Source organism: Alternaria incomplexa, assembly GCF_024043165.1.
Source record: "Alternaria incomplexa strain BMP 0042 chromosome Unknown scaffold_6, whole genome shotgun sequence".
NCBI lineage: Eukaryota > Fungi > Ascomycota > Dothideomycetes > Pleosporales > Pleosporaceae > Alternaria > Alternaria incomplexa.
In genome coordinates, this window is record NW_026249855.1 from 1,672,052 (window position 1) to 1,683,983 (window position 11,932).

General features: G+C 52.4%; 3 protein-coding genes across 3 annotated transcripts; 1 reads left to right on the forward strand and 2 right to left on the reverse strand.

Annotated features, from left to right (window-relative positions):
* Window positions 1–571: 571 nt before the first annotated feature.
* Window positions 572–1,488, forward strand: J4E90_005122 (uncharacterized protein; the record flags this gene model as incomplete). The annotated part of the gene is made up of 2 exons (XM_051434679.1): window positions 572–817; window positions 871–1,488. 2 exons carry the CDS (start codon window positions 572–574, stop codon window positions 1,486–1,488), a joined length of 864 nt encoding a protein of 287 aa, XP_051291935.1.
* A 329-nt stretch (window positions 1,489–1,817) lies between these two features.
* On the reverse strand, window positions 1,818–4,343 carry AP1B1 (AP-1 complex subunit beta-1; the record flags this gene model as incomplete). The annotated part of the gene is made up of 7 exons (XM_051434680.1): window positions 1,818–2,432; window positions 2,480–2,656; window positions 2,703–3,271; window positions 3,319–3,956; window positions 4,008–4,139; window positions 4,194–4,214; window positions 4,267–4,343. 7 exons carry the CDS (start codon window positions 4,341–4,343, stop codon window positions 1,818–1,820), a joined length of 2,229 nt encoding a protein of 742 aa, XP_051291936.1.
* Window positions 4,344–8,707: 4,364 nt separating this feature from the next.
* On the reverse strand, window positions 8,708–9,951 carry J4E90_005124 (uncharacterized protein; the record flags this gene model as incomplete). Its single annotated transcript, XM_051434681.1, has 3 exons — window positions 8,708–9,447; window positions 9,503–9,588; window positions 9,638–9,951. The coding sequence occupies 3 exons, from the start codon at window positions 9,949–9,951 to the stop codon at window positions 8,708–8,710; spliced, it is 1,140 nt and encodes a 379-aa protein (XP_051291937.1).
* Between the last annotated feature and the right edge of the window lie 1,981 nt (window positions 9,952–11,932).

Sequence of the window (11,932 nt, forward strand, 5' to 3'; positions counted from 1 at the left end):
CGTGCTCGCTCTATATGCGCCAAACGACATCGACGTACCACCGGTCATCTACGGCACATTCTTTGCGGGTGGCATTGTGACGCCCGCGAATCCAGGGTATTCAAAAGATGAGCTAGCTTACCAGCTTGAGAATTCGGGGGCTAAAGCACTTGTCACGACAAAGGCATTCCTAGACACCGCGTTAAAAGCTGCGGAGAAGGTTGGAATCGCAAGTGATAGGGTGATCTTACTGGGTGCCGAGAAAGACGAGACACATCGATGCAAGCACTGGACTAGCATCAGGAAGACATCAGGCGCATTACGGTATCGCAGGAGACGGGCGGATCCTGAAGACCTGTCGTTCCTGGCGTATAGTTCTGGAACCACAGGATTGCCGAAAGGCGTGATGCTCAGCCATCGCAACATCGTCGCCGATCTACTTCTTTGCCAGGGTGCAGTGGGAAACTGGTACTCATCCGCAAACGACAAGTTCTTGGGAGTCCTGCCATTCTTCCACATCTACGGTCTTACTGGTCTGGTACATCAGACACTTCATCGCGGTATTGAGCTCGTGGTAATGCCGGCTTTCGACATGGAAACCTTTCTGCGGACCATACAGGAACACAAGATTACCTTCATATACGTCGCACCTCCAGTCATTGTACGCTTGTCAAGAGATAAGATGGTGGACAGGTACGACCTGTCGTCAGTCAAGATGATCACCAGCGGCGCGGCTCCTCTCACCAAAGAGCTAGTCGATACTGTGCATAAACGACTGAACCTCAAGATCAACCAAGCATACGGGCTCAGCGAAACAAGTCCCATGACACACACTCAGGTACGTTCCCTTCTCCACGATACTGAGCGAGATATGCTAACACCCCCCTCCAGCCATGGAACGAATGGTACACCTCCGTCGGCAGCGTCGGAAAAATGTTCCCCAACATGACCGCAAAATACATATCCGCCTCCGGCGCCGAACTCGGCCCCGGCGAAGCCGGCGAGCTCTGGCTCAGCGGCCCCAACATCTTCAAAGGATACTGGAAGAACGAGTCAGCGACCGCCGACGCCATAACGCCCGATGGCTTCTTCAAAACAGGCGACATTGGCTTCCAGGACGAACAACACAACTTTTACATCACGGACCGCGTCAAGGAATTGATCAAGTACAAGGGTTTTCAGGTCCCGCCTGCGGAGTTGGAGGGGAAGCTCATGGAGAGCGAACTCATCGATGATGCGGCGGTTATTGGGGTGAATGACGAGGAGCAGCATACTGAGGTGCCGAGGGCGTATATCGTTGCTTCGAAGGCTGGTGCTGGGGAGGCAGAAGCGAAGGCTATTGTGCAGTGGATGGATAAGAAGGTTGCGAATCATAAGAGGCTAAGAGGGGGCGTGGTATTCATTGATGAGGTGCCGAAGAGTGCGAGTGGGAAGATATTGAGACGAGTGCTCAAGGAGAGGAGTAAGGATGATGTGCCTTTGGGTGTGGTAGTCAAGGCTAGACTATGAGTGAAGAGAATCTCACTATTATGTTAGCCTGTATACTGTATATGCCGCACCGGCTGTATGCCTTGGAGAAGCAAAGCTGTCATGTCAAACCCGTGATGCTACAGAGAGGAGAGGGCATAAATCGTTTGGTGGGGTATGGTAGTGACTCGAATATATGCTCACCACGAGTAACAGCAAGCATCTTGGTGCTTGGTACCAGTATCTCTAGATTTGCGCACATGTGATCGTATCAGGGCATACTATTCCAGCGCCAGTAGATGCTCACTAGATATACGTTTTCGCTAACATACAAACACCCAAACCGGAGCAACGGCCTCAAGACCGTCTATCTAAAATAAGTCGAGCAAATCCTGGTTGCTCTTCTTGCTCTGCTCGCCGCCTAGTTGCTGTGCCGGTGGCGGCGGTTGGTTGGTGTCCATGCTCATGCTCGCAAATCCATTCATAATGTCGTCGTTGCTCATCTGTGCGGCCTGGGCTGGCGGTGCGGCGCCGCCTCCGTCCCCAAACAAGCCTAGCAAGTCATCCATGTTCGATTGTTGTGGAGCAGGCGCGTTTGTGGCTGGAGATGCGACGCGTTGCGGGGTGCCAGCGAGACCTTCGAGACCTGATGAGCCATGTGTGGGTGTTTTCTGCATTGAAGCAGGCGCGGAGCCGTCGAAATCGATATCCAAAAGGTTCTCCACGTTTGAAGGCGCTTGTCCGCTGACGGCAGCAGCAGCTGCTGCTGCCGCAATTGGGTTTTCTCTTGCTTCTTCCTGTTGCTCTTCAATGGCAGCCCGTTGCATGGCCTCTGCACCAAATCTGCCCTGTCCAAGGAAGGCCTCTGGTGGCTTGTGGTAGACTGAAGCCAGAGTTGATAGTTCTGTGAGTAGCGTCTCTAGTAGTTGAGGAGGCAGTGACCGTATTGTGGATGTGATCGGGGGTTTGTCGGAGAGCACAATATCCTATTCAAAGTTAATGTCATGTTGCGCAGCGTAGTAGACTAACGTACCTTGGTGATCTGGGGATCACTAGAAAGCAGTCGCCAATACACGTATGCTCGATCGCGGATATCTGGGTTGTCGTTGTCTGCGGTGGCGGCCTGTAGAACCTTGGTTACCAAGCCTTGTGCTTGATCAGGCTTCTTCAAGAAAAGCTTAACGACGGCTGTGAGTATTTGAAGTTGTGTCTGATGACTGTTAGCTTCCGTAGGTACATCTTGAGGGCAGACATACTTGAGTGAACTCCTCGGCAAATGTGTCAACGAAATTTGACAGGATCTCGCCGGCATTGTTGATCTTCTCAGCGTACTCTCCAACAATCCAGATCAAAGAGGCTCTCGCGTTGGGCTCATCCAGCTCGTCGATGCACTGGCAGAGTGTCGGTATTATGCCTTCGTAACCGGGGTATTTGCGGAAAATGTCCTTGATGACGACGATTGCTTCCTGCACGACGTAGTTGACTTTGGTGTTGATGAGGTCTAACAGTGTGTTGACGCACTTCTCGCTTGCGCTTTCGATCTTGATCGCGACCTGCCCGATAGCCTTCACGGCTCGTCGCACGAAATCCATGTCCACCTCCATCGCGTACTCCTTCAGCTCGGCCAGTAGCTGGTCGACGTTCTTGTCGTTCGCTATCCGCACCATGATTTCCAACTTCTGCATCTTCAGGTATGGCGGGTCGTTGTATTTGCAGAAGAAGACGCGCATCTCTTTGCTGAGGATATCCGATTGCTTCTGGAGGAGTAGGTCGATGTTTCGGAGCGCAACGTACTGTACTTCAGGAGCGGAAGATACGAGCGTGACTATAGCATGTTAGCGACACCCCTGTAAACCTCCGTCGTCAGCATACCTAGTGGGGGAGCCATCTTCTTTGCATACGACTTCATCATCTCGGGAGAGATGTTTCGCATGTGCAGGAAGACGACCTTGACAGCTGCCAGCACGACACTCGGGTTGACGTGCTGAAACTGTGGGACGACTCGCTCGCAAATGTGCTCCGCCTCCTTGACATCTGCCGGCTTGTAGTCTGCCAAAGTGGTGAGCAGAGTGACTCTACCCCACTCTGTACACTCATTCAGCGCCAGAAGCATCTTCTTCAGCTGTTGTGACGATATAACCAGGGCCTTGGTTTCCGGTGCTGCCTCCTGAATCTCCACCAGTGCAGTGACCGAGTTTGCGACGACCATGGGGTTCGGGTCGCCAACCAGTTCCTGCAGCTGCTCCAGAAAACCGTTTTCGATGCACATGGACGGGGCGAGGTCGAAAAGCTTAGCGACACAAAGTGCTGCTGTTTTCCGTACGTACGGAGACTCGTCTCTGAGTGTTTTTCGTAATGGTTCCTCCATATAGTCTGTCATCTTATCGACGCGGATGCAGCCCATGGTTCGGATCGCCAATGCTCGTATGAGCGGGTTTGCGTCTTCGGAGTCTTGTACGAAAGTGTTTACGGCGAGAATGCAGAGATCGGGGTGTGATTTTGCGTAATTCCTAAGTATTTTGTCAATTCCCACCTGCCTCGCAACCAGAACTTGGACCTACATGAGGTATAGATATACCAGCTTCTTCTGGTCAAGGTCGGCAGTCGCAATGTTCTTCAGAACGTCAGGGAAGAGGGCCGAGACATCTTTGCCCAGCGTCATGGACATGATAGTCTTCTGAATGGCTTCTTTCCTGCCACAGTCTTAGTATGCCTCCAGGGTAGTCCTCGCAGTTCCAGGCGCTCACCGTTCGTAGGCATATTGAGATCTGATGCAATGGTCAGCTGGGAATCGTTACACTGGCTTGGGGGGATCCATACACCAGACCCGCCCTCAATTCGAACGTCTCTCCTTTGCGCGGGGGCGCAAATGCGCCTCTTATCCTATTAACAGCCATGTTTGTAGGACCGTGAAGGCTAATCGCTCAGCCAAACCCCTCCGACTCCGGCTCGTAGAATCTGGAGCCTGCTCCCTACAAGACCGAGGTATTAGGAAGCGCAAACTTCTTTGGCGATTTATCTTGAGTGTCGAGAAGTCGGTGTCTCTGGATCGAGGGGCGTGGGTGAAGGTGAAGTGCGGGTTGGGTTAATGTTGGTGGAGCTTCGCGATTGACAGACTGCCACCTTGATGATGCGGTCTGTGCGCTGCCCCGGGCCCGCAGCCATGCATCGCATCTAGCCCAGCCCTGAAATGCTTCGACGCTCCCACTCTCATCATCGGCGTAGCAGCATGGTAAGTCGAATGCAACAACCAACACGAATCGTATGACGCTGAAGTCTGACTTCGGATCGCAGCCTTCCAATTTACCTAATCTACGTCGACTCTTTGTGGAAGCGCGCAGCGAGGCGGAGGAGAGCGCGTACTCGAGGAAGGCCGTATGCTTTCTCTATCAGTATCAGTTCGGTCATCTGGTGGGCTAACATGATAACAGTTTTATAACCTTGCCATATTCATGTCATCAATTGCTGTCTTTAGCTTGGTCGCTCAGCGAATGGCTTCTGCAAAGGCAGTCGGTTCATGATCTGAGAAGAACACCACTACATGATCCATGTCATAATCAACTCGTAAAACAAGAAAGAGAAGCACGACCCTTTCCCTAAGAATGCAAGAGCATGCGGTTCCCGTTGCGCTTTATTGTGGATAGACCTGGCGGCCGGCGCTTACTAGAACAATAACCCACCTCGGCGCTTCAGACAGCGATTTCAAGAGTTCAAGCCAGCCATCCGCCAATCAATTTACTGTCGGATGGATTACATCCCCGTTACAAGTAGGTGAAGCGCGAAGTGATACTATGCGCCCTACTAGTTTCCGACTTACCTGCATGTAACCCTGAGATGCGGCACAGTAGCGATACACCATAGCAATAAGAGGACATGATGCTTCTTGCTTTTCAATCCATGCTCCTGGAGAGTTGTCGTTCTTCCATTTCACAGACATGTTTCGTTCCGCGCCCACAGCTCCCCTAGCTCAAGACAATGACACAAAACACCAGCCCCTCGTTCGAGCGTCAACAACATTCTACGACCGGATCGTCACTGACTGGTGGTGGTGGGAGCTACTTAGCTGGGTCGTCAGCTTCGGCTGTATGGCGGCTATCATAGGTGTGCTCTGGTATTATGATGGCAAACGGCAGCCAGAGTACTTGGTGACAGGTATCACGCTCAACGCATACGTTGCCGTCTTCGCTGCGGTCTCTAAAGCAGCATTGATACTACCGGTCTCAGAAGCCATTGGACAGTTGAAGTGGATTTGGTTTCAGAAAGAGGCAGCGTTATGGGATTTTCAGGTCTATGACGCCGCTAGTCGTGGACCTTGGGGTGCGGCTCTGCTTCTTATCAAGACAAGGTGCAGGTTAGTATACCCCAATCAAGACCATGTTTTTTAAATCGCTGATCTGGATGCAGACATTTGGTGTCTCTTGGTGCACTGATCACTGTTCTTGCGCTTGCTTTTGAGCCGTTCTTCCAGCAGATCGTGGCCTACCCGGAGAAAATGATCGCTACCCAGCAGAGCACAACTTGGGCTGCAAGAGTTTTGTGCCCGGATATCTACCTATACTGCGCAAGTTCGCAACCGACCCTCGTTCAGATCCGACCATGGTCGCAGTGATTGATACCGCGTTCAATTCTCCAGAGACTGGTATCAGGTCATCCACAGCCACATGTCCCACCGGCAACTGCACCTGGCCCTCCTATTCAACGCTTGGTGTCTGCCACGAGTGCCATGATGTGTCGTCCATGCTCGAATATCAGTGCGAGAACAATACACACCTGGATCGTGCGACAGGCTTCAGAGAAGCCTTAGACCCTTGTGGATTCAAGGTCAATAACACGTTCCTAGTTGGTTCTACGGGTCTTGTTGGTCAACGTCAAGTGACTAGTTTGACAACACTGATTGTTAATACGTCGAATGTTGACTCCCGATTCGACCCCTTCTTGAACACCACCAGATTTGCCGATGTCACTCTCCCCATCGCGGATTTTTATGTTGGATACACTCCTGGCGGCCCAGCTGCCGTAATGAGAAACGAAACGCCGGTGCTGATGGAATGCCTACTTACTTGGTGCGTGAAAACTCTCCAAGCTCAAGTCAACAACGGCGTCCTCGAAGAATCGGTCACCAACTCCATCACAATACAGCCGGACAGGTATAGCGCATCATCGCCGGTCGTTGCTGCCCTTGGAAATGAAACCTTTAGCATTGTGAACCAGACTACGGAGCTCCTGCGTGACTGGATATTTTCCGATCTGCCTCCCACACTCGACCAAAACCCGGCATATCCTTTTGTTCCTGACACGGGTGCGTGGAATTTCCACCAAGTTCCACCGTACGACTTCGAGGGACCTCTTGCCAATCTCAGCAAAGCAATAACAAACAACTTGAAATCGCGTGGGGTTGGCACCGTTCCTATCGCAGGTATAGCGTGGACGACGGAGAAGATCGTTGAGATACGTTGGGAGTGGATTACGCTGCCGGCCATTTCGCTCGTCGGAAGTCTGGTCTTGATCTGTGCGACCATACTGGAAGGACGTCGGACTCAGGCTCCTGTGTGGAAATCCTCAGCGCTGGCTACTTTATTGCATGGACTGTCTGAAGAAACCCAGAAGCGTATTGACCCAGAACTTTCCTCGAGTCAGACGGAAGCAATCTCCAAAGGGCTGAAGGTGAGTCTCTCATCTCGGAAAGGTGACGCGCGCTTGATTGCCACATGAGCGATGTGCCGCATTCATCAACGCTCTCTTCGAAGTCTCCCGGTTGATGCAGACTCCCGCTTGAGTACCTTCGCTTGGTAGAAATGGGTCACCAGGTTCCTCCAGTTCACCACCCAGGCCCATATCTTCCTGTCCTCGTCCCAACAAAATTCACCCTTCACGCCCACCGATACACCAGTCAAATGGTTCTTCCCAATATTGACCCAGGGCGGCGCTTGTTGTAGTCGTGCCGCTGGTAAGCTACCCGCACGCCTAAGCTCATCAACGCTCTTCATCTCTCCCAGTGGCCCAAGTGTCTCCGACGACACAAGAACTGCGCGCTTCCGATCAGCAGTGATGCTATCGAACGAAAAGATGATCCTAGATCGCGGGATAGGGTCGCCAGGCCACTTCAGTGTACCTGTTGCGGGATCGCGACGAGGAAGCGCAAGGAATATTGTGATATCCGGAAGATAGGTGAAGATGAAATGGCGTTCAATATAGTCCTTGAAGTGCGAAGAGACTAGACGCACGCTGCCCCAGAGATGGGAAGCATCGCGGTGGTCGGCGTGTTCCAAGATCTGCAACCAAAGCTCTACAGGTAGTGCGGGGGTTGTTGATCGAAAGTCGCTGATGCTTTGATTCATGTGGAATGAATTTTTTATGAGTTGTAGAGTCGAAAGAAGCGTCACCAGATGTGATGTTTTCAATAGGCTTCCTGCGTCTATTGATATAAGTTGGGCGATCTATGAGTCATCGTTGGTGGCCTATCCGATGATGCGGCCGACTTAGCGAATGCATACGCTACCCCAAGGCTCTTGTTATACTCTACGCAGAGGATAATACGCCTCTGACTCATAAAAGGGTTAGGTCTTTGCTGTCACTAGTCACTGAAGGTGTACTTTGGTATGCGGAGTAGTTACGATAGCTTCGAGGTCCCGTTATATCCTGGCCTTGCAATGTATTATGTATTCGTAGCACCCAACAATATCACTGACTAATGTCATACTCGTTCCAGAAAATCATTCTTGGTTAGCTGGTACTTCATCGGTCGTGGAAAGCATCAGGTTCGCTTGGTGTTGTTACAACCAAGCCTTAGTGGGGGCGAGGCATCTTGGGATGACGTCGCCGATGTTACAAGATGCCGTGTTGCGGCATGTTCGTGCCTGATCGTCGCATGGTGTCCTGAGACATCCAGGTTTCGACACCTTCAATGCATTCATGCGTAAGTAATCAAGTGCCCGACTGCTTGCGACACAAGATCTAACAGAGGAGCAGGCGAGGTAACATGAACGAGCAGAAATACAATAGAATAGTTTTACATTTCATCAATACTAAGTAGGCGCCAGAGAAGGAAATAGCGCCCTCAGAACCAGTCCAATGAAGCGCTTCGCTTCAACCTCCGTAGAGTGACCTTCCGTGCCCCTCTAGGGAACAGAAGTACGATCTATCTTGCAATTGTCGTCAAAGAGGAAAGTACCATTATAGCGTCCACTGCTTCAAACCTCAAACCTTGTCAACCCCAAACCTTGCCGTCAACTCTCCTGTTCTCTGGATCTTCATGAAGTGCCTAGGCGACGAAGTCACGTGCGGCAAAGCTGCGGCGGTTGAAGCGTCCGCGTCCACGTCCACGACCGAAGCCGCCGAAGCCGCCCTGTCCTTGCTGGCCGCCTTGACCGCCCTGCTGGCCTCCTTGCTGGCCTCCTTGTTGACCGCCCTGCTGTCCACCTTGCTGTCCACCTTGCTGGCCGCCCTGCTGTCCTCCCTGTTGACCACCTTGCTGACCGTTGTTCTGACCGTTGTTCTGGCCATTGTTGCCGCCGTTGTTGCCACCGTTGTTGCCGCCACCGCCGCCACCGCCAACAGTGAACCTCACACAGTCATCCTGAGGACCACGTTGAGCGACAGGCATGACAACAGGCTGATGGTTGGAGGCAGAGGTGATAGAGCAAGCACGGTAGTTACCGGCAGGGAGACCAGCCTCGAGCGTGGCAGTGAGAAGACCATTGCCGTCACCAGCGTCGTTGATACCCTTGAAGAAAGCAAAGTTCTGAGCATCAGGAGGGTTGTTGGCGTCGTTACCCATGTCCTGGACGGAGATATGGGTGTGGCCAATGACGTTGCCTCCCTGAAGCGTCTGCGGGGCAGCGTAGTAGGTGTTGTCAGGGTTGGTGAAAGAACCGGCCTCCAAGTTGGTGATCTTCACGGAGAAGTCAATCTTCTGGTTTTCCTGGATGCCTTGTTCGTTGTTCTGGGGGCTGGTGAAGACCGCAGAAATCATGTTACCAACGGCAGGAATATCTCCCATGACTATCTGAAAGTTAGCACCTATCTTTTGAAGCAGGCTTGAATGGCTGAAGCTTACCGATACCGTTGCAGGATCCCTCCTTGACCTGGAGACCGTTGGTGAGGGTCTTGCCTTGGCAGAAGTTGATGAAGTTGGCTTGGTCACTGGTCAAGTTAGCAAGGGATCTGTACAAAGACGTGCGTGCCAACATACGTGAGGGACGCGGCTTGTCCATCTTCCTGGCCCTGGTCGAATCCATCGGACTGACTGGCGGTTTGAACAACATCAGGGTTGAGGGCCAGGTTACCACCACCACCGCCGTTGTTGCCTCCGTTGTTACCACCGTTGTTGCCGCCGTTGTTCTGACCGTTGTTCTGACCGTTGTTGCCTCCGTTCTGGCCGTTGTTTTGTCCGTTGTTGCCGCCGTTCTGACCGTTGTTCTGACCGTTGTTTCCACCTTGGCCGCCAAACTGGGCATTGGCAACACCGGCTGCAAGCAGCATAGGGATGAGGGTTGAGAAGCGCATGATAGCTTCAGGAAAAGAAGTTAAGATTGATAAAAGAGTGGAGTCCGGCTAGCGGTGGATTACAAAAAAGGCAGATACGTTCAACGTAATCTGAATGAAGAATTAAGAGGAAGAGAAAGGAATGTAACCCTCAACTGCAGAACCGGAGTTTGTAATGGAACAAGCGACTGATGATGGTGAGGAAAGCAAGATATCTGAGGAATCGCATTGCCTTAAGTCCTTGGCGAGCGAATACAAGGCAAAGAGCAACCTGGTAAGGCGGCTCGTGGTTCCTCGGGCATGAAACCCACGATGAAGGCAGAGACGTCTCAAACCCACCCATACCGACATCGATAACGTCGCGCACGGGGCGCTGGCATCAACTGGCGCCCTGCCACTGACTGAGGCTGGCATGGCAGCCTCTCCGGAACGAGAATGCGCCAGGCATTGAAGAGGAGGTCCGAGAAACGGTTCGTGTAAGAGGTGTGCAAGAACCCCAATGGCGCTAACCCAAACGAGATGCGCTAGCCGCCTTTCAGGCTCGAGCCAGGCATCTTCTAAATTTTGAGGAGGACACGCTCAAACTCCTATGATGCCTTCCCATGCGCCATAACAGCAACCGAATGCACGGCAGGACTGTGTGACTGACTTCCGATATCCGTTCGTCACCACCGCAACGCCAGCGGGGAAATTTGGTTTACTCGCTGCGGCCCACTTTGCGACCCACGCCTCCTCCATGAGCCTCACTGAGTTGTCGGAAGCGATGTGCGACATACTCGAGCAAGGTTGGTTCGTGCTGTCACTGTCTCGATTTGACGGATGTGACAGATGACAGTTGAAGGACCACGGAGTAGCAAGTCCGCATCCTGCATCTGCACGCACTCTGTTGGATGCCAGAGGCAATCGGTCCTCTCTGTGACAACATGCGATGGCGGCAATTCTTAATCCGAGATCGATAAAGATCGATGTTTGCTGTTTGGGATGTTGCCGTGCCAAGTTGTCACGCCCACTCACCAACTCCACTGTGGACGCGGCGCCCAGACAACATGGCGACGTACCGACGTACTTCTCCACCATTAACAAGAGTGTGTATACCCATTCTCGAAGATCTGCACGCTGCTCCATCGAATCTGCAAGCGATGATGCTGCGCTTGACCCACACTCGATGACCGTGCTCGCGGCAAAAGGAACTGAGACACCTCCTGTCAAACCCCGCTACACGTTCGCTCCTTCAACGTCGTGAAGGATTACGGAATCAGGGTTGCCGTATATGGCTTGGTGTCCACGGGTCGCTCGGCTTGCCTGAGGCAGGAGGTGTCTTCAGGCACGGAGGATCTACATCTGTAACCAACACCCGCAGAAACTCCTCAGGTTCCAGTCTCTGTGACGCAAATCCTCGAGGTTGGGATTCTCTGATTAACAATCTCAAGCAGGCTTACGTGCGTTCTCTTCTTCGGATCTGTCTCTTCCATGAATTGTACCGCGCCATCTTCGAGGAGTTGTCGCGACACGCTTCGGTCCTAATTCATCTCAACTGTCACAAGGAGGCTTACAAGCGGCGATTATACGTACGCGTTCTTTCGAACGTACCAACTTCGATACCCTCAGATGGTCAACTCCCAAACCCGACCACAATCATCACGACCGTCAACGCACAGCTCCATGACGATCATGAGAACCCGAACAGCTCTCTGAGACAGACAGTACTGCTCTTTTTCCAGATGACCAGCTACCCCACTATCGTCCGTACCGTGTGGCCTTCAACGAAGAAGTACGAGGCAGTCGGGGTCTCCTCTATGTTAACAAGTCCAGGCAGGTTTACAGGTGCGACTGCACATATACGTTCTGTCGGATCTATCGTCCTCCATACTTCCATGCAGTCAACTCCCAGGCTCTACCACAATCATCTAGACACCCAGGCGGTCGGCGTGTCCTTCGTGTTAACAAATTCAAACAGGTCCATGGGTATCGACTGTACATGCGCGTTCTCTTGGCTCCATCG